At 36.1% G+C, this 23,482-nt stretch overlaps 1 protein-coding gene across 1 annotated transcript in view; it reads left to right on the plus strand.

The window, feature by feature from the left end:
* The window catches only part of LOC126025873 (T-cell receptor-associated transmembrane adapter 1), a 181,400-nt gene that overhangs the window by 144,828 nt on the left and 13,090 nt on the right, over positions 1-23,482 (plus strand). Inside the window, exons 8-10 of the mRNA XM_049785604.1 lie at positions 19,464-19,482; positions 20,613-20,699; positions 20,906-20,978. Of these exons, the coding sequence (XP_049641561.1) occupies positions 19,464-19,482; positions 20,613-20,699; positions 20,906-20,978 (179 nt within the window). The remainder of the gene's footprint in view (positions 1-19,463; positions 19,483-20,612; positions 20,700-20,905; positions 20,979-23,482) is intronic.

A 23,482-nucleotide genomic window follows, 5' to 3' on the forward strand; every position in this document is an offset into this window, starting at 1 on the left:
AGTTAGGTTTCTGTAGTTGATTCCTGCATTGGAATTAATCCACATCCTCTACCTCTAATCTGGTCTAAGCAGAACCATCAATTTTCTCTAAACCATGATACATGTACTGCTAAAATGGAATTTAGCTTGGGAGACAGAAAGACAAACTTTATTTTCCATGTCAAATTAAAATTTAATCAGAAGGGAATAGTAAAGGGAAATATAGGCTATATACCCAGCCAACTGAACAATAAATCTGGAAGGATACAAACCCTAATCATGTTTAGCTTTGCCTAATATACATGATCTGGGAGAGGAACTCAGGGAGAAGCCACAAAAGCAAATTTAGAGTTCTTTGTTGTTACAGCTTTTAGATTTCACTTTTAACTCTGCCCAAGTAGACCTATAAATTCAATGTCATTCTAGTGAAAAATAACTGCAGTTCTTTTGTGCAAGTTGATAAGATGACTTACATAGAATATGGAGATGCCAAGGGTCAGGAATAGCCAGGGAATAGCAGAATGGAAAGTTAGTGCCAGATATCTTAAGCTATTTTAACACTAGAAATTTAAAAAGTTTGAAATTATTTTAAGGATAAAGAAATAAAGCAATGAGATGAAAAAGCATCAATTCTTTATCTTCAAAGTTTTGAGACTATGTGAGAATTACAGAAAGTTTCAAAATTTGTAGCAAAATTTTCTAATTATATCTGCCTACCTAGTTTTGACATCTCATGACTTAATTTTTAAAAATAACTTATCATTGGTTTACAATTATTATGAAATTTCACGTTTAACTTCTCACATCTGTATATTGGTGTATAACCCTTTCCACTACAAAAATATATTTCTACCCATTCCTCACTCTTTCCATTAAAGTAATCAAATAGTTCACCAAATCCAGGGATTAGTTTAATAGAACTTTTTTTGCCAGTTCATTTTTCACTTATTTATTTTCCATACCCTTAAGCCACCTGGCAGTTCTTTTTCCTTTCATTATTTCACTTAGAAGCCTCACTTCATCCATATGCCCCAAGTGACATAATTTCTTTGAAACCACATAGTAATATTTTATTGTGTAAATAAACTCCAATTTTTTTTATCTAGTCAACTGTCTTGACTGATTTTTTTCAAAGAAGTCTTAATTTTGACATAAGAGTGTATGTATTTTACCTTAATTTAGTTTTGCTTGGGTTTGTGGAAGGGGATTCCAAATGGTGCTGGGAAACACCAGGGGTAAACATGTGATGTTCAGAAGAGATCATAAAGTACCAGGGATGAAAACCTTGGCTTTATTCATGTCAGATATGCATCCTAGGGTTTATTCTTTGTATCTCTTTTATGACAATCATTTTGTTTAAACTTTCAGTGACCTAGAAATTTTTTATTCATTTGCAAATCAGTTTCATTTATGTCTTTACAATTTCTCTTCTGCAAAAATGTCATCCCAAATAATTTTCCTGTGTTTGGAATCTGGTTTGTGTTTGTTTTGTGGTAAATTTTGAAAAGTTTATGTTTTAAATGAAGTCTGAAGTCTGATACTTATTTCCTATTACAATATCCAAAATTGAACTTTTGGCACTGTTGGCTATATACAAAACAAATTTCTTACCTCCTATACTTCCCTCTTCAAACTCTTAAGTTATATATTCCCAATGTGTTAAGTATTTTGTCAGAGTCAAAATTCAACTTAAGATTTTAATTTTTAAGTTTTGATCAAAAGACTTTCTTTAAAATTTTTAAGTATTTTGAAATTTATTCATAATTTGAGAGACATCTCGCTCTTAGTAGTGATGTGTCTGTCATTCTACTTTTTGAGAACAGATTTAAAATTCTGCAAAGATTCAGGAACTATTTGTGGTCAACTCAGATAATAGGAGCACAGATAAATAAATCACAATTTAGTAAGAAAACAGCTAAACTAAAACAGAAAATTGTTAGCCAGCAGTGGTATTAATGATAACAATATGATTTTCTTGTGTGATCAAGTCAATTGCAAAAGCATTTTTTTTTTTGGTTTTTGGCCACACCAATTTGACATTCAGGGGTTACTCCTGGCTATGTGCCCGGAAATCGCCCCTGGCTTGGGGGGACCATATGGGACGCCGGGGATCGAACCGCGATCCTTCCTTGGCTAGTGCTTGCAAGGCAGACACCTTACCTCTAGCGCCACCTCACCGGCCCCTTCTTCACACTATTTTTTGTTGCAATGAGTTGACCCAAGATACATACACTTGTTTGTGTTGAAGACACACATGCTCATGGGCTGTCTGTCACACTCTTTTGTTGTGTACTCAAATACATTTGGGTTGTGGTTGATGAGAAATTCCTTTGATTTTGCATTATTCTGGGACAAGGATCATGTGCAACTCACCTAGAGTGGTTCAGGCAATCCAACTAATGGCTTTATGCTTAAAGGCAGGCAATTTGTCATGAATTAGCCCCAGGACACCTGTAATTTTGAAAGGGGAGGTCAGGAAAAATCTCACTGAGAATATGTTAATTAGTAAAAACTTGAAGAAGAGCAGAGGAATAAACATGTTGATATACTGGAACAACCTCCCAGACAGAAAGAACAAGGAGGTCCCTGAAGCAGTCTTTTACCTGGCATGTTATAGAGATAATGGGTTCTGTGGTAATGACAACTGAGGAATGAGTGAGATTATTACAACCTTCTTACAACATCTAGATTAGGAATTATCTTCTAAGAAGTGACTTATTTTTATGTATCTAGTGCCCTAAATATTTTGAAAGATAGAATCACAAAAATGTACTAAATAGGTAATATACCAGGCACTGACTACACTGTTAAATATGGTGTCATCTTCATAACAACTCCACAAAGTTTCCTTTCTCTTCACTTTTTGTTGTTTTGTGATGGTTATTGTTCTAATGACTGAGGCTACATACTGAATTGTGGTGCTTACAAACTTTAGTGAGCCTGGTTATGTTGAAAATCAAAAACAGTAGTCCCACTGGGATTATGTTTGCATGTAGGACAATGCAGCAGAGAAATCCTAGTTTCACATCTACAAAGCAAGGGCTCTACCTACCACTTAATCACAAATCCTGGTCCTCTACAAACTCTTTTGCTTGTTTTTGGGTCACATCATTGATGCTCAGGGTTTACTCCTAGCTCTACACTTGGGAATTACTTTTGAAGGTGCTCAAGGGACCATATGGGATGCAGAGGATGAAATACAGTTCAAACATATGGAAGGCAAATGTACTATCACTGTCTTATTTTTTGGCTCCATTCACAAAATGTTTTAAAATTTTTTAAGGATATAGGAACTCAGACTATTTTGTGTTTTTATAATTTTATTATTATTTTTATATTGCTTGTTATAAAACTGTGATTTACCAAGTTGTTTATAATACAGTTGTTTTCATATACTCCATTACCAGTGTTACCTTTCCTTCATCAGTGTCCCCAGTTTCTCACCCACCACCCTAGCAGACACAAAAAGTTTACTTCATTTTTTGTTATCATAAAAATTATAATGAAATAATTAGAACAGATTAATGAGGATAAATTTGAGATAATTGTTATATTTCTAAATATTGTTACTAAACTTATTGTTTAAATATTTACATGCTTGTGGTTGGTGATAATTGAGTTCGCTCTGTTACTATTTAGAGTCAATGAGTTAGATCATCTTTTATGTAACTTGCCATCAGATTTCCTGTGATCACATTGGACTAATATTACTATTTAATTTTGAGTTGTAATGCAGCAACTGCCACATAATCTAGAATCAAGATATATTTGGTGGCTTGATAGTTTGATAAAGTTCAGTCATTGAGCTGAAATATTTTCACCACGTGTTGGGCAACACTGCGGGTGGGCTTCTGTGTATTCAGGGAGAAAGAAGGATTTGAACACCAAGGCCCTAAAGTTTTCAGTCTGCACCAGACTTCCTAGGGAGAGTCAGTGACCATTCTCCTCACTCTATCTCTTTTACTCTCTTTTTGAAGCTTTAGAAGAACTGGAATGTTTTTCTCCTGGAAAGACAATGTATGTATGTAGGTGGAGGTTGCAGGTTTTCCAATGGAATGGGGCATTGGGTGGAGAGTGTAGGCAACTTATTCTGAACACAATGAAGAGTTACTCAGAATGAGGGGTAGGGACAAAAAGAAACAACCAGAAACATAGATCCATGAGTAATAACCAAAGTTTAGGTCTTAATAAATTTTGTAGCCTGGATAGAGAGAAAGCTCAATGAGTTGAGAGCATGTTTGGCTTATAGTAGCTCCAGGTTCAATTTCCAATCCTCAGGGTCCCCAAAGTTATTCCAGAAGTGTCACCCAAGCTCCAAGATAGTATAAGCTTCTCAAGCATCAACAAATGTGACTTTAAAACAAAAAAATTAACATTATTAATTTAATAATATTTAATAATAATAACAGTAAATAAAAGAATCTGGGCTTCATGCAAATTGGGTCAAATATAAACTTTTTCTTGACTAAAGAAAAAAATGTTAGTTTCCTAAAGAACTAACATTTTGATATATATATATGACACCATTTTATACATGGTAAAATGTTCATGGTTTTTTATAATGCTAGAATAAAAATACTTCAGAAATTGGCTTATTCACTGGACAGCTGAATAGACCTGGAGTCAGAGAAGGGAAGTAATTTACAATTAATTTGGTCATAATTATCCAAATCTAGGTCTAGTCAAGTGCCTTCCTAATCATGTAATTCTGCCTTTCTAAATGTTTGTCCTAGTGTTATCAATCATTGTACTGTTAAACTTTGAATTCCCTGGGTTAAATTTAAATGTCCAATTTTGCCTACAACTGTCCCCAGGGGAAAATGAGTGTTAAAAAAGCTATTCCCTGTCCACGTAGTTTTAATAATATAGATTTCTTAGCCAGCACACGAACCTAGCTTGGCTTTAAATGTCAGAACTTTTCTGAATTTCATTTTCATTTTTAAAGGTTATTCTAGTATAAATGGGGGTGCGTAAGAGCAGAGTAAACAAGTTCTTCGCACTATGTTATTTTTTAGTGCACTAACCCTTCTTAGAGCCTTCTTCATTTGTCTCTTGGTCATATATTTTATTTTAAACAAGCATACTTTTTCATTTATTCCACATCTCTAGACACATCTGATGGGGGGGTGAGTCATAGATATGCCCCACTAAAACCATTTTTTTTACCCACAACTAATCCTTCTACTTTACACTTCAATTTCATAGCAGAAAACATTTCTCTTGATGTAATATTCTCTGTGCCAAAAAGAGCTAAACTCAACTGAAGGAAACCTCATCAGTATTCTGACTTCCTTTCTTTCTAGTGCAGCTTTAATTATAAATGAAACATGTTATTGGGTTCATGGATTTCATTCATGGTTCTATACTTCTTTAAAGGTAGGATATACTCTTTTAATTTTGGAGAGACTCCTGAATGGTGCTCAGGAAGTGCTAGTGAACTTGCACACTTGAACACTCTTGAACACTCAGGCTAGAGAATTAAATATCAAGGCACAAGGGTATTTGGGCGTATTTGGCATTGCAGGAAATTACTAAGGTTACTCAGATTGGGACTTTGGGGTCTCTAGAGCTGCACCTGTAAAAGTTCAGAATCAATCTAGAGTTAGTCAATTTGCAAACCTAGGACCTTAATCACTGTATTAATCCCTCTGGTCTCTGATCTCTTTACTGTTAGTAATCTAAGAGGTAGCATCGGAGAAAATATAAAGCTATATATGGCTTGACCACATCAACCCCGATTTCGAGCGCTAAAGTTGGAGAATTTGGGAATAGACAACTGAGTGACTGGAGCCTAAGGAGCCACTTGAGAACTTTAGAGTTCAAAGGGTAAAGAGGAAGGTGGAGCCTAGATAAAGCAGAACTTAGTGGCTCTTCATATGGGAATCTATAGGTGTGAGGTGTCTTAAAGGTTCTACTTGGCTATCTCAGGCATTGATGCTCATTAAAACAAAAGCTGTATTAGCTCCAAAACTCATACCTCCCTTTGCTTTATGAGACTGAATTTGAATTCTAGAGGCCTCTATGGCCCTTGTCAACTATTTCCCTGGTAGGGTCAGTTAAAGAAAGTGCTAGAAGAAACACAGTCGGCAACCCCTTCTTTGACTCTCAGCTACTAGACACAAAGTGAAGAAAAAGGCCACATTATTGAATTCAAGAGTACTCTGTGACTAAGAAAAAATTAATAGTGGGTTGTGTCTTCCTCCCAGAGAAGATGGACCATTTAGCCATTTTCCAGTATGAGTTAGGACCTAGTCAAGATCTAGTCAAGACACAAAAGCCAAAATTCTATTATTAGAATTGAGCTAATGACTTCAGAGCACACACAACAAAGAAAAAAAAAACACAAAATTAAGAGAAATACTGAGGACAGAAATCAGTGTCCACTCTAGAGTGGGAAATATAGGACAGCAGTGGAAGTTATTGGCATACAGATATTTCAGAGTGGGAGATGAGCTTTGTCTTCTCTAGAAGTGACTCTGAGGAATGTGGGAGCCTGTTTGGACTGTTTCCTTTATTCACTTCTACTGTCATAAAGCTCAGCATTTAATGATACCACCCTTGCCCTGTACCCCTGTACACACACACACACACACACACACACACACACACACCACACAATGAGAAGCAAATGACATTGAGGCATTATAACTACAATGGCTTTACTTGTCCTGTTTTATCTGTCATAACCATATTTTCATTTTTAAATGTAATATCTTTTTACTTCCTTGTGAATAGTCTCAGCATAATTTAAAAAATACCAGAGTGGGGCTGGAGCAATGGTGGAAGTGGTAAGGCTTCTGCATTGCCTGCACTAGCCTAGGACGGACCGTGGTTTGATCCCCGGCATCCCATATGATCCCCCAAGCCAGGAGCAATTTCTGAGTGCATAGCCAGGAGTAACCACTGGCCATCACTAGGTGTGGCCCAAAAGACCAAAAAAAAAAATAAAAACCAGAGTAGTTTTGCTCTAGCTATATTAATTCCACCTTTATCTTAATCTCTACTTTTGTCTCTAACTCCTTTTATACTTGATATTCCTTATCCATATCTATGACAAAGAGGGAAAGTGAACTCATCTCTGTAGTTTTAGTTGTGTGTTTTTAACTCAAATTTGAATATGAAAGCATAATTGGGAAGCTTTTGACATCAAGACTACTAACATCTGTTCTTCAAGAACCATTGCCACTATGTTTCTGTAAGAAAGCTTTGGTTTGCATTGACATATGTACTAATGGGTCTGTGATATAGAACCCCAAACTTTAACAATAGTTTCAACCATCAAGAAATCTCATTCATCATTTTATTTTTTGGAAAGGATATAAAAAATGAAATGTCAGCGCTATAATGTCAGGACCATTTAAAATGTCAAGTGCTTGTTGTTTCATAGCCTAGCTGTCTGCTGTTCTGATCAAACCTCCAACAGGCATAATAATTACAGATGATGCATTGCATTTTCATGCACAACTGGACTCAGATTTATAACAAATCAGATGAAATAGTCCCATTGCCCAGCCTGAAACTTTCTTTTTTCACTATATAATTTAAGAGTTTTCCTTTGGAACAGAACATTATTACTGATACAAGACAGCATTCAGGATAAAGGAGGTAGAAAAGAAAAAATTCTCAATAGATCAGGCCTCATTCATTTATAATATGCAGATGCAACAAGAGCCAAGAGGCACTAGACATATTTGCTAAATGATTATTTAAGAATACTAAATAGTGGTGACACTTCCCAGAAAATGCATTTCTATTTCAAGATGCATTTTAACTTAAGTGTACAAGAAAATATACATGTGAATTCTAATTTAAACTGGCAGTTAAGAGGAAACACTTCTTCAGTTTAGTTGTCATGTAGAAATATGCAGAGTACTAATACATAAACTAAAATGCAACAATAATTCTGTGTAGAATTTTTATAGAAGTCATGGTTAAATAGATTGTGCCTGTTTAAGTTCATATCAATCATAATTAAAAATTTAAATTAATATCCTATACATGAAGATATTTCATTTCTTCTCAACTGAAGTTTTGTGTCCATTGAAAGATAAAGATTTCTCATAGCTAAATTATTTTCATTTTTTCTACAGCATTGCTACATAGTTTAAAGGAAAAATTTCACTTCTCTTTGGGTTTCCATAGATTTAGTATATTGAAGATTTAGTATATTGAAAAGTTTGAAGCCTTTAGATCAATATTGGGGTACGAGAAATGGAATCAGTCCACAGTGTATGAGGGGAGTGTCCTACCTGCTATACTATGTCGTCGATCCCATTTTTTTAAAAACATTTTTAAAGGGATGGGAGTAGGATTATACACTAGCAAAAGTCATTTTAATTGACATTATGAAGCCCCTAATATCAAAGAATACTATAAACCTGTATGAACCAGTATAAACCTGGTAGGGTTTATAAATGAGTGTCAAATCAATCAAAGACAAATCTGCATTTTTAGTAACCATGGTGTTAACCTCAAAAGCATAAATTTAGCAAGAATTAAAATTAGGTATTGTATTTTATCTGCATTTTTAATTAAATAAAGTCAAATATCTAAGACACCACAATGGTGATTCAAATTTAAGTACACATGAATCATCACATTTTCACAAGAAAATATCTCCTTATTGATAAAATACCGAACAAGGCCTTTAAGAAGAAAAAGCTGGCTTATGTTTTTGTGTTTCTTAATGCCAAAGAAATCTGTGTAAAAACAACAACTAAGAATGAGTGGGGGGGGGGAGAAACCCCCATATATTCTAGGAAAAGAACTCTGTGGAATAAACCAACAAAGTAGAGGAAACTCAGTGGTAAGTTTGTGGGAGGAAGGATGTCGTGTTGGTGTTTCAGGATGACCATAAATAACAGAAGAACAATCATCCATTGTAAAGGGAAAAACCAGTTGATAAATTTATCCCCAAATAAAAGATTAAGAAAATATGTCTAGAAGCTAAGAGTGTAGACTAAGATTCACTTAGACATGACTAAGAGAATAAAAAGAAAAGATTGGGGAGAGGTGGGTCAGTGTCAAAGTATATTTTAATAACTTATTTATTATATCTCTCTCCATAACTGGTATATGATGCTGAATTTTCTTACCCTCTCACTTGAAAAGTAAAGGTGATTATTAATGTAGAAAAGAGGTACTTAAATAAAGACATTATTTAAAAATAATGTAAATTGATGCAATATCCTTGGCAAAAATGACTGTTCCTTGGAAAAAATTAAAATATCATAAGATCTAATAAATATTACCATCCATGGATGTTTATCTAAAGAAGATAAAAAAAACCAGGGCCAGAGAGATAGCATGTCTTTTGTACCCTAATCAATGAAACTTGATGTGATTCTTTCAAGTTAAATAAGTCAGAAGGCTAAAGACTATTCCTGTGATTACATATGAAGGTGATCACATTTCACATTTGTGAAAAGTGAACTTGCCAAAACAGCAAAAATGACTATCAGATTCTATAGAATATTTGGTTTTTTGCTCAGGGGAAAAAGAAGGGCAGTTAAAAAATGGAGACAGAAAATAAATTAGAGACAGGTCATTTTGATAGTGAAAGAGTAAGACTTTGGTGATAGGTGTGGTAGGATTTATACACTTACAGAAAAATAAAGCTGTACTTTTAAGATTTTACTATATACAAGTGGTAAATTAATAATTTGTTTTTTAAAGAGAAATCATAATGTGTAAATAATTCTCCAATTCTTTCTAAATATTTTATATTAGAACTTCATCAAAAATGTGTGGTAGTGGGGGCCGGAGTGGTGGCGCAAGAGGTAGGGTGTTTGCCTTGCAAGCACTAACCTAGGACAGACCAAGGTATGCTACCCTAGCATCCTATATGGTTCCCCAAGCCAGGATCAATTTCTGAGTTAGGAGTAACCCCTGACCATCATCAGGTGTGGCCCAAAAAACAAACAAAAAAAAGGTGGTAGCTAAAAAATTATAAAACATGGAAAATTAAGATTCAGATGAGAATGACAAGATGCAAAAATGTGAACTCCGACATCTCTTTTAACATATTTCAGAAAAGTCAATTAAAATGGATTAATAACCTTGATATCAGACCTGAAACCATATGGTATATAGAGAAAAATGCAAGCTGAACGCTTCATGACATTGAAGCTAAGAGCATTTTCAAGGATGGACTACCATTGGTCAAGCAAGAGAAAACAAAGATTAAACAAATTGGGCTATATTAAACTAAAAAACTTTTGCACCTCAAAGTGGTGACTAGGATACAAAAACTGACTGCAGAATGGGAGAAAGTATTCACTTAATAATCATTTGATAAGGGGTTAATATTTAAAATACATAAAACACTGGTAGTGCTTAATTAGAAAAAAACATTTACCCTTATCCAAAAATGAAAAAGAGGACATGAAGAGAGATTACATCAAAGAAGAAATACAGATGGCCAAATGGCACATGAAAATAATGCTCCAAATCAAAACAAAGCAGTAGGGCAAATGTAAATCAAAACAGCAAGGAGATATTATCTCACCCACAGAGATGCATCAAAAAGAACACATCAAAAAGAATAAGAACATGGGGCCAAAGTGATAACATAGCAAGTAAGGCATTTGTCTTGCATGCAGCTGACTTGGTTCCATCTCTGGAGTCCCATTTGAGTGCAGAGAAAAGCCAAGATGGACTCCTGAGTGCAGCTGGGTGTGGCCCAAAAGCAAACAAAAACAAAATGAACTAAGAAATATTATGCAGCTGTCAGGAGAGATGAAGTAGCGAAATTTCCCTATACTTGGATGGACACTATAAAAAATCTTTTTCTTGTTTGTTTTTTTTGTCCACACCCATTGATGCTCAGGGGATACTCCTGGCTATGCACTCAGAAATCACTACTGGCTTGGGGGAACTATATGGGATGCTGGGGGTTCAAACCATAGTCCATCCTAGTGCTTATTAGGCAGATGCCTTACCTCTAGCACCACCACTTCAGCCCCTAAAAAGTCTTTTGTTTCTATAAACTTTTTTAGAGTACATAGGACTTTCTAAAAGTAATAGTATATCATCAGCAAATAGTGGATGCTTGACTTCTTTCTTTCCTATTTGGAAGCACTTAATATCTTTTTCTTGCCTAATTGCTATGTCAAGTACTTCCTATACTATATTATATGGAAGTGGCAAGAATGGGCAATCTCACCTTCTGCCTGATCTTGGAAGAAAGAATTGTAGTTTTTCCCCATTGAATATACTGCTTGCTGTGTTTTTATGTAAAATTGTTTTGAGACATTGAGGAAATTTTCTTCAATTTCTATATTTTGAGAATGTTTATCATGAACGAGTGCTGGATCCTATTAAATTATATTTTTTGCATCTACTCATACAATCATGATTTTTTCTTTTAGTCATAGTGTATTATATTAATTGTCATGCATATGTTAAATCTCCCTTTTATGCCTGAGATTAATTCTACTTGGTCATGGTTTATGATCTTTTTGATGCATTATTGGATTCTATTTGTTAGTATTTTGTTAAGAATCTTTCCATTTGTGTTCATTAAGAGTATTGGCCTGTAATTTTTTTGGTGTAATTTTCTCTTTGTACTTGAAATAAGTACAATGTTAGTTTTATAGATACTATTTGAGAGTGTTGCTGGAGAGGTAGCATGGAGGTAGGGTGTTTGTCTTGCATGCAGAAAGATGGGGGTTCGAATCCCTGCATCCCATAAGGTCTCCCGAGTTTGCCAGGAGCGATTTCTGAGCGTAGAGCCAGGAGTAACCCCTGAGCACTGCCGGGTGTGGCCCAAAAACAAAAACAAACAAACAAAAAAAAGAAACTATTTAAGAGTGTTTCTCCTTCTTCCGCTTTCCAAAAAAAAAAACATGAAAAGGATTTGCAGTAAGTACTCTTTAAAAGTCTGAAACAATTCATGATTGAATTCATCTGAGGCTGGAATTTTGTTTTGGGGAATACTTTTTATTAAGCTTTTAATTTCTTCAATAGGCCAGCTCGGGTATTCCAAATTAACTTGGTTTAATATGTTTGTTTTGGGGTCACACTCAGTGGTGTTCAAGAATTACTCCTGGTTCTACACTGAGGGGTCATTCCTAGTGATGCTTGGGGTGCAAAATCATTCCACGCTCTGTATATAACTCCAGAAAAATGGAGTTGAATCAGAATCGTGCATGAAATAATCCAAACCAGGCTGGGGGTGAAACACATTAAGTCTGACAGTCTTATACCTAGTATGGAGCTCTCCTGCCTGTCAGAACTAACAATTTTATTGAGTACAGAGACTACACCTGGGTGAGGCAGTGAACTCACCCAGATTTACAAGTGAGACAATCTCTGTTTGGGGGTACCTCCAAGTTGTAAACAAATGTACAAATAAACCAGGGATGATCTATTTTTTGGATAAAATAAGTGCAACCCAACAACTTCCTCTTTTGTTCAAAAAATTGTGGGGTACATAAGCCTTGGTTTATTGTTAATAAGAGTCTGTAGAATCCAAATTTCTTTTCCATCTACTTTTGTGGACAAAGAGATCAGAACATTTTTGCAGATATATATATATATGCATGTGCCTTATTTTCAAACAGAGAGAATGCATCTGAATCACAGTTGCACATGAAATAATCCAAACCAGGCTTAGGGTAAAACACTTGTAGTCTTGCCATCTTCTACCTAATATGGAGCCCCTGATGCTTGCCAGAACTACCATTTTTTTAAATTTTTTATTTAAAAACTTTATTACATACATGATTGTGTTTGGGTTTTAGTCATGTAAAGAACACCACCCATCACCAGTGCAACATTCCCATCACCAATGTCCAAAATCTCCCTCCTCCCCATCCAACCCCCGCCTATACTCTAGACAGGTTTTCTATTTCCCTCATATATTCTCATTATTAGGATAGTTCCAAACGTAGTTATTTCTCTAGCTAAACTCATCCCTGTTTGTGGTGAGCTTCATGAGGTGAGCTGCAACTTCCAGCTCTTTTCTTTTTTGTGTCTGAAAGTTGTTATTGCAATAATGTCTTTCATTTTCTTAAAACCCATAGATGAGACCATTCTGCGTCTTTCTCTCTCTCTCTCTCTCTCTCTCTCTCTCTCTCTCTCTCTCTCTCTCTCTCTCTCTCTCTCTCTTTCTCACTTATTTCACTCAGCGTAATAGATTCCATGTGCAAGATATCTTCGCTGTTATCTTGGCTGGGTATTTGTGAATCCAAGAACAGTCCCCAGAATGAGAAATTACTTCCCATCCCCTTGTCCCCTTTCGGGGGAAGACCTTGGAAATATTTATCCGCAGCACATAATAATCCACACAGACCAGAACGATAGGGTTTAAAAGATCGGGCGAGGAGAGCCAAAGAATCCTCCTGCAGCCAGCAGCTTTTCACAGAAGGACTCTTAACTCCTGTCCCTCCAGCTATTTATTCCCAACTCCACAGCGCCCCACCTGGAAGGGTTAGGTGGGGCAAAAGTCACAGAACAATCCTAAGGAGACACTTTTATATACAATTCCAAGAATCATCTTATGGAAACTTTTTCATATGCTACAATTCCCCCTTTTTTTGTAAAGAAACAATAAACAATAATAATGTACAGAAATAAATAATATTTGTTTTTAATTGTAAAAGGAATAACTAAGCCATTGTAAAAGAGTGGCTGTTTGCATAAGTGCATCATGGGAAAAAGTATAGAAAAAAAATTTTTTTAGCCTAACACAGGGTGTTCAAAACCAGAAACAGATGTAAAGGAATCAACTACAAGCTCCAGAGTAGAATAAAATCTACAGCGTCCAAGATGATCAATTCCGAGTAAGTATTCCCTTGAAAAGCAGAAGTCGAGTAAGAAATTCCAATATTCAGGACCTAATAGGCCATGGGGAGCTCCCGGGGCAATCACAAAGCCCGAAAGTAATTCGGAGACAGAGATCCTTAGATGAGATGCTCACAAGGCTGCGTAGCAGGTGAGAAGACACACATTTTCCATTCCAGTCCAGTTTGAGCAGAAGAAAGCCCATCTTTGGAGGCAGTGAATTAGGCCCCTATTTCGAAGGAAGAGGCACACACACACACCCGCACAATGGGCGCCAAAGTAAATAAGATCCATATGTACTTGAATTCAATCCAAGATGAGTTCTAGTCCAGTCAGCAGTTCATAATAGGTCCGAAAATGAAGAACCATGTACGGCCGATTATTAGGAGGGAACTTAAGTTCAAAACCAAAACAAAATGCTTAAGGCAGAGAACCTCCCCGTGTAGACCCTGAGACCCATCCATTTCTGGGAGGGGTCTTGGAAACCGGATAGTAGGTGTAACCTTACCTGCGAGACCCTCCCATTCCTGGGAGGGGTCTTGGAAATGAGAGATAAGGCTTGGACGAAGGAAATTCGGCCCTTTTGGCCCTTTGCCCTTTCTGCGCTGCTGTGCGCTCTGGCTTTTGGGTTTCTGTGTTCTGGTCTTTGACCAGCATGGAGCCCAAAGGGAAGATGGCTAACAGGAAATAAGATGCAGGGCTAGCAAAATATTGCTGTGCTTGAAAGGTTATGAATAGGCCACACACACGTGGTGGCTAGGGCTTGAATAAAGTTGTTGCTTCCTGACGCCTGACTGTGAGTGAGTAATTTCACCTGGGCCTGGGACTCGCCGACTGCATGAAGGTTGCAGAGCCACGTGGACTGGGATGGCACGGAAAGAAATCCACCGCCATCCAGCCCCATCGTTAATTATTAATGCAAGACCATGTACATCCATGTATAGGAAAATTTCATGACTTCATCTCTCCTGACAGTTGCATAATATTCCATTGTGTATATGTACCACAGTTTCTGTTGAAGGGTATGTTGGCTATTTCCAGAGTCTTGCTTTGGTAAATAGTGCTTCAATGAATGTAGGTGTAAGGAAGAGATTTTTGTATTGTATTTTTGTGTTCCCAGAGTATATTCCTAGGAGTGGTATAGCTGGGTCATATGGAAGCTCGATTTCCAGTTTTTAAAGGAATCTCATATTGTTTTTCATAAAGGTTTAACTAGACGGCATTCCCACCAGCAGTGGATAAGAGTTCCTTTCTCTCCACATCCCCACCAACTCTGCTTGTTCTCATTCTTTGTGATGTGTGCCAATCTCTGGGGTGTGATGTGGTACCTCATAGTTGTTTTGATTTGCATCTCCCTGATGATTAGTGATGTGGAGCATTTTTTTCATTTGTCTTTTGGCCATTTGTATTTCTTCTTTGTCAAAGTGTCTTTCCATTTCTTCTCCCCATTTTTTGATGGGATTAGATGTTTTTTTCCTGTAAAATTCTGTCAGTGCTTTGTATATTTTGGAGATTAGCCCCTTATCTGATGGGTATTGGGTGAATAGTTTCTCCCACTCAGTGGGGGCTCTTGTATCCTGGGCACTATTTCTTTTGAGCGGCAGAAGCTTCTCAGTTTAATATATTCCCATCTGTTAATCTCTGCTTTCACTTGCTTGGAGAGTGCAGTTTCCTCTTTGAAGATGCCTTTAGTCTCAATGTCCTGGAGTGTTTTACCTACATGTTGTTCTATTATCTTACGGTTTCGAGTCTGATATAGAGGTCTTTCATACATTTGGATTTAACCTTCGTACATGTTGTTAGCTGGGGGTCTAAGTTCTACCATTTTTATTGAGTACAGGGACCACTCCTGGAAGGACCATATGGGATGACAGGGATTAAAGCTAGATTGACTACATGCAAGACAAATGCCCTATGCACTGTGCTATTACACTGGCTCATCTTGATTTAGATGGGTAGAGAAGGGTATAAAAGTTCAAGAATTAATCCATTTCCAGATCAAAGTAATCTCTAATGACTCTGAATTTTGTGTTATCTGTTGTGATGTACTCCCTTTTATTTCTAATTTGATTTATTAGAGTTTTTCTTGCTTATTTGTGTGTCTTAATTTTTTACTTATTAATCGAATTTATTTGTTCAAAAATCAGATCTTGAGTTTATTGATCCTTTGTATATTATTTGAGATTGCAGCTCATTAATTTCTGCCGTAAGTTTTACTACTGTCCTCTTCCTTCCTTTGTGTTCCTTTTGCTAGCCAATTATTCTATTTTTCAAATTGTGTTGTCAGATTATTAAAGAGGGGCCTGTCTTCCTTTCTGATGAATGCTTGTCTATCTTTATAAATTTTCCTCTTAACAACTTCTTTTGCTGTGTCCCACAAGTTCTGCTAGCTCATATTCTCTTTTTCTTTGATTTCCAGGAATCTTTAAATTTCTTCTTTTATTTCCTCTCTGACCCACTGGCAATTTAGTAATGAACTGTATAGTTTCTATGTGTTTGTGTTGTTTCTCCATTTCTATTTATGATTAACATTTGTTTTCAATGCATTATGGTTAGAAAAACTGTTGAAATGATTGGCCTATGGATGTATGTTTTGTGACCCAGTTTATGAGTTAGTCTTGGAGAATATCCCATGTCCATTGGTGTAAATATATATTTGGCTTCTATTTAGCCACTCTCTCTTCCATCTCTTCCTTAAAAAGCTTGTATCTTCCTACTGAACTTTAGTTTATCTATCAAGAGGTGACAGAGTGATGTTGAAGTTTCCTAGTACTATTGTGTTGCCATAATGTCTTCCTTCAAGTCTTTTAGCAGTTGCATTAAGTATTTTGCTGGTTCCAAATTAGGTGTTTATATGTTTAGGACTGTTTGTGTACATGTCCATTGAAAATTAAAATATAATATTTCTGTCTCTTATAACACTTGTAAACCTGAGATCTATGTTGTCTGATACTAGTGTCTCTACCTCCAGGCCACACACTCTTTCCCTCTGGCCTCCCACTCCAGAAGCCAGATCTCTGTATCTGTGTTCCAGAGGTGTCACCCTCTCCACAAATTGATTTTTATTTAACTAATTTTGTTAATTCCTTATTAAAACAAGCAATACAAGTAAATTATTTTGCTTCTATTAAGGAGGCAGTCTTGGATAGAGGATGGGAAATGCCAGTGTGTGCAACTAAAATAATAAGCACTGCAGTCAAGAGTACTCACACCACAGCTAATGTGTGTAATGTTAAAGAGTTGGCATGATTATACCATTCTATCCGTCCAAGAAACAACCTTTGTTACAAAGGGAATTAGTAATGAAAGAGTAATTTTATATTTTAGTTTGTATTGCAGCAACTCACGTAAAGTGAATTATTTTGTGTCTGATATGGGGACAATGATGGGGACTCAATGGAAAAATGGGGAAACTGATAGAGGAAAGATCACATGGGTGGGACTGGTGTTGTAACATTGAATGCCTGAAACAATTGTATTATGAACAACTTTGGAAATCATGTTATTTAAATAAAGTTGCAAAAGGTAAAACATATATAGTTTGACTTCATCGTAATGCCCCATTCATCTTCACCCTAGAAAGAAAAGTTAAAACAACTCATACTATCATATTTAACAAACACCAAATTCATTTAAAAATGACCATTTGTATAAATGTTGCTCAATACACTCATCTACCAGTTTGCTGTATAAAGCATTCTCCACTATAGAATAATAGTGATTAGAAAATCCATGTCAGAGAACAACAGATTCTTCATTTAATAATCTTTCATTTTTCTTTTATTTACTCTTTACATATATTCCATCATATAATAAATGTAAAATGTGAAGTTTTTGTAACCAAAAACTTTCTCAATTATTTTATACCAATAAGAGAACACTAGACTGGTCAAATTTTGAAACCCAAACTATGCTATGTTGAAAGATTTCTGCCTTTTTTTTTAATGAATCTCTGGTATGAAACATTTATTGAAAGGAACTAGATTGGTGATCTTTAACTGAGGTACACTTGGTGTGATCTTGGCATAAACTGTTCAACTGGGAAATCTGGTTACCACACAGCATCTCTTTTTATTTTTAAATATAATATTTATGTGACAATGTAAAATACAATTTTACAGTAAAATTTAAATAACACTCACCACCACTTTTGTAAGAAAAAACAGTCCAAGGATAGTAGTTGTTCATTATTGCTCATATTGATTTTATAAACAACAGGTTAATGAATTCATTAGAACTCAGTTTGCTAGTCATTGAGAATTGTTCACAGTCTGCAAAGAGAAATCCAATTAGAATTTCAACTTTGCTGGAAGAAAATACATTTTGTGACCATTATTTTTCCAAAGTTAAGGAAAAATTTTAATATGTTTGTGTCAGTTTTGCAATTTAACCAAGTCTAGATATTAATAAATTTAAAATTGTTCATTAGCTGTGAGTATTTGGTTTTGAAAATTAAATTAACTAAATACAGCCTGAATATTTTATGCAGAAATAAAGAATTTATTGAACATGCTAGGTAAGGTAACAAAAGATGCTAAGAACCCACTGAAGAGAAAGTTACAATGGTCATTATTATAAGAATTCTGCACCTACAAAACAGAGAAGGTTTTAAATTTTAAGTGAATTATGTTTGATCTTGGGTTTGAACATAAAAGAATATTTTATCAGCATCTAAGGTTTCCTATCCATATTCTGCCACTGGCACCTTTGGCCCTTTGTGCTCTTTGTAAAATGATTGACCAGCAAGACAGATATGTATGCCTTGGAAGGACACTGAATTTTTCTCAAATGGTGGCAGTATCTTTTCATCATAAAAACTGTCAGGGCACCCAGGGAAATGACATTTCAGCTTTCCTAGAGGAAATATTTAACAGCCTCACCCCAATCCCCTGTCATTAAATTAATGACCCACATTGGATGAAAATTTCATAATAAAATAAAAGAGGAGGGAGGGAATTAGCTATCTGGGATTTTGAACATAACTATTATGATTGAACATGAAGGGATCTTTAGAAAATATATTAGCAAAATATAGTAATTAATGAGAATGGTCTTATATATGTATATAATATGACTTTCTTTTTTGATGCTTCTTAAGAAATAATCACCCTGATTAATTATACTAAATAATGTATATAAAAATAGTCCAACTCCCAACCTTGGTAAGTTGCAATTTCATAATTAAATATATGACAATACTTAGAGTGATAGTAAGCATTAATTTAGAATCATATTAAATAAAGTGTTTATAGTTTCTCTATTATTGTATTATTTTGTCAGAGGCACCAAAATTTAGGGATTTGAGTAGGTACTTAGAATTCCACATGCTGGAGATATAGCAAGGTTAAGTCATATTAAAATATTATTAACTTTATAAAATATAACCAGGGCCCAGAGAGATAGCACAGCGATGTTTGCCTTGCAAACAGCCGATCCAAGACCAAAGGTGGTTGGTTCGAATCCCGGTGTCTCATATGGTCCCCCGTGCCTGCCAGGAGCTATTTCTGAGCAGACAGCCAGGAGTAACCCCTGAGCAACGCCGGGTGTGGCCCCAAAAAAACAAAAAAAAAAAAATATAACCATAACTTGTATCTAGATAATATTTGTGAGAATTAAAGATTAATGAGAAGATTGAGGTGATCTGAGAGAATATTTTGGGAGTGAGTCTCACTGTTCTATGTTTTTCCTTTTTTTTTTAGGTGAAGCATGGGCAAGGAGGTATGACTTGTTCTCTTAATAAGCACATTTACTCTTTTGTCCTCATTTTGCTAGGGCTGTCATTGGTAACATTTAGCATTAGAACATCCAAGAAGCTGATATGTATTGTCTTACCTAGAATTTATTCTCTCTAAATAACACATGTGAATGTCTATTCTTGGAAATTCCTTTTTCTTTATGGAAATTTTCTCATCAATAATTTTTAGAACATGAATCATACATTTCTTACCTTGAGGCTCCAGAGTTAAATTTCTCAACATCTTCAATGTTTCTATTTTGAGCTCCTTGGCTGAAATGGTTCAGCAGAATCGTAGGGGCCTTGATTTGGCTTTTATGAGAAAGGGAGGAGTTTGTGTTGCACTTAGGAAGAATGTTGCTTCTTCAAAGATAAATTGGGTCTGGTTAGAGACAGTGTTAAACAATTGGAATTAAGCTTAGAAGAAAGACAGAGAGAGAGAGAGAGAGAGAGAGAGAGGGGGGGGGAGGGAGAGAGAGAGAGAGAGAGAGGGGGAGAGAGAGGGAGAGAGAGAGAGAGAGGGGGGGAGAGAGAGGGAGAGAGAGAGAGAGAGAGCGCAAAGTGAATCTTTTTATCAAAATTGGTAATTGGTTTTCTGCCTCTCCATGGTTGACCACTCTCCTTCCCACTATTTTGGGTCCAGTATTGGGTTTTCTCTGCCTCATCTCCTTCGGCCCATGGGCATTTAAAATATTGACAAATTTTGTCAAAAGTCAAGTGGATAATGCTACCAAAAAACATATTGCTGTACATTATCAACAACTGGCTACCCATTCTCAGGTACAATTGAATTTTGAGGAACTGGAGTGCATGGCTGCCACTTCAAAATGGTGGTGGATTAGGCTGCGGTGTTGTGGAAGACTGGATTAGTCTGGGTCCCTAACAGTGGAAGCCCACCTTCCCCTTTCAGGTGCCACTTAAGGTAGCCCCCCAGATAGCCTAAGACAGGCGCATCGCCAGAATTTTTGTCACTTCATATTGCTCTTCTTTTGCTTATATAAGAAAGGGGGAATTGTTGGTAGCCAGATCCTTTGAAATATAGCTTAGCATAAGTACAGTCATTTTGCCTCGGACAGACATTTTGTCTCAGTATTGCCCTTAATCTGAACTCAAGATGTGTACCTGCCAAATGGGCAGGAGTTGACACAGACTGCCCTGCAAGAATTTGACCACACAGGAAGGCTTGATATATTTAACTACGGTATGTGCTTGCAGGAGGTATGCTGGCAGAGCATTGTGATTTTTATGAATACATCTAGAGATTGCGTTGTTCATGTAACCACCGTTATGAAATCTCCCACTATTGTTCACTCCCTATAAAAAGCCCTGCTTGCTTGAAATAAAATTGACACCTTGATCAGCATCCTTGTCTTGGTGTCCTTTTTCTCCCACCCTTCTTTCTTTCAGGTAAAAAAGTCCTTTCCACATCCAAGAATAACTGTGAACCGCGGCCAGCTCAAACAACTGTTCCTTGTTCAAGGTAGTCCTATACATTACAGATGTTTTTCAGCATTCCAATAATGTAGTCAGTTGATATCTATAGCACTACACCCTTCTCCATTCTCAGTTGACAACCAAAGTGTATCAGAAATTTACCAATATTTCCTAAATGATAAAGTCAAAAATTCACTCAGTCAATATCATTCTCAAAGGTGTGAAGTCTAGAGCAGAAGAACTCTATTTTATTGAACCAATGTTAAGTTTCCATTTAAGGCTAATAAGGCTAAGTTTTCATTTAAGTGTTAAGATTGTATACCAACAATAATGATGCAGACCCCAAGGCCCTATAAACCACAGTATACAGCCCTAAACATCTAGCCATAAAAGGACATGATGAAATATCCTAGAAACACCATAGACAACAACGAATCAACTCAAAGGTCAAGACTTTCAACATTTAGCTCAATATAATTTGGGCTAAATTAAATAAAGCTTTTTTTCCCACCTTATTTCAATTGTGTGTTCTCCTCCTTTGACTCTGAACCCTAACTAAAAGCTTTCTTGTGAGTTTCCTTCACTTCTCTACATCAAGAACTTCTGTAGATCAAGAATGGAAATCCATGAAATCTCTATCTCAGCTTATTCTCACAGTGGCCTATATCTGATTTGATCTTTGTTTTTTGGGCCACATTCAGGGGTGCTCAGGGGCTACTCCTAGCTCTGTATTTAGATATAGATCCTAGGATGCCAAGATCTAACCCAGGTTCGAACCGGGTCAGCCACATACAAAGCAAACACCCTACCACTATGCTCCTGTCCCTATATCTGATTTGAGGCAAATGCTCAGTACCTTTTGCCCCAATAAATTCAAAAATTAAAAATGCTTCCTAAAGTTTATCTCTCAACTTTACTATCACAGTTTGATTTCTTAAATTTCTCAGTAAAACTCAAACTCTGTAGCACCATGTTCCCCAAACCACATAATATAATCACATTTCAATAGTCATCTGAGATAAATTCCCTACTCTATTGATTTGACAGTTCTTACCCAAGAAATAAACCTTCTTAAAAATATTTCTCTTGGATCTGGAGTGATAGCTCAGGGTTAAGATACATGCCTAACATATTGTTGACCCAAATTTGAATCCATGGCATCACATGTGGTCCTCAAGGCAACACCAGAGGTCTTCTCCCCTGAGCAGAATGCCAGGAACAGTCCTTGAGTGTGTTAGATGTGCCTCCCCTGCCATACACACACACACACACACACACACACACACACACACAAGCTAACACACAAAATTCCTCTTGTTCTCTATACTCCTAAAGTGAAATTGAGATGCAAACACTTGCTTTATGAGTTTTACTTATTCTCTTAAAGTCTAGGTTGAGTTTTTTCTCTAGCATCTTCCTATTGTATGTAAAAAAAATTTATACAGTATGTATTTGTTACTGATTTATAATTATTAATTTATACATTTTAACTAATTAAAATCCATGTAAAATTTTCTATTTAATATGTCTTTCAATGCAATTTTTTTGTTTTGTTTTTAGGAAACACCCAGAGACACTCAGGGGTTACGCTTGGCTATATGCTCAGAAATCGCTCCTGGCTTGAGGGACCATATGGGACATGGGTGGTGGTAGTGGTGGTGGTGGTGCCAAACCGTGGTCCATCCTAGGTTAGCACGTGCAAGGCAAATACCCTACCACTGAGCCACCACTCCTGCCTCTTTCAATGCAATGTTTGACTAATCAGTCTGTTGTTTCATTTAAAGATCCTATAATGTTACTTAGAACATGCAGTGATACATGTATGCCTTCATGGTGATATGTAGTGATTATGAAAGGCCATTTGATAATCAGTAATCAAACCTGAGTCTGCCACATGCACACATATGTATTATCCCCAAATTATCTCTCTAGCCCTAAGACACAATTATTTTCATCTTTTTATGTTACTAGTTTTGAGAATTTGTTCTTTTTTACTTCATGGCCATATTCTGCAGCTTCCAAGAGACCACACACTACTGAGAGTTGAACTCAGGTCCTCTACAGCAAAGCATGTGCTCCACTATCTAAGCTGTTTCCTCGTCCCTATTTTTACTTCTAGATTCTATAATTTATATTATATTCAAGTGGTAGTAATATTATAGTAAGATTCCTTTGAATTCTTAGTACAAGTTGTAGATAAATCCTACGCTGACTATTAACTTACTAATAAAGTTTTGACAAGTTTGTTCACTAGCTGATAAACTAGTATGTTAATCATAATTGTTGTAGTTATTCTTTCTTGTTTTGATTTTAAGCAGAAGTGGCTGAGTCATACATGGCAGTGATCAGATCTTACTCCTGGCTCTGTGGTGAAAGATCACTTTTGGTAGAGCTCCAAGTACTATATGTGGTGTCTCTGATTGTATTTGGGTTAGAAGTATGCAAGGCAAGTGCCTTATCAGCTTTATTTTCTCTCTCTCTCTCTCTCTCTCTCTCTCTCACTCTCTCTCTCTCTCTCTCTCTCTCTTGCTTGTTAACTCACTCTCTAAT

Source organism: Suncus etruscus, chromosome 13, assembly GCF_024139225.1.
Source record: "Suncus etruscus isolate mSunEtr1 chromosome 13, mSunEtr1.pri.cur, whole genome shotgun sequence".
NCBI lineage: Eukaryota > Metazoa > Chordata > Mammalia > Eulipotyphla > Soricidae > Suncus > Suncus etruscus.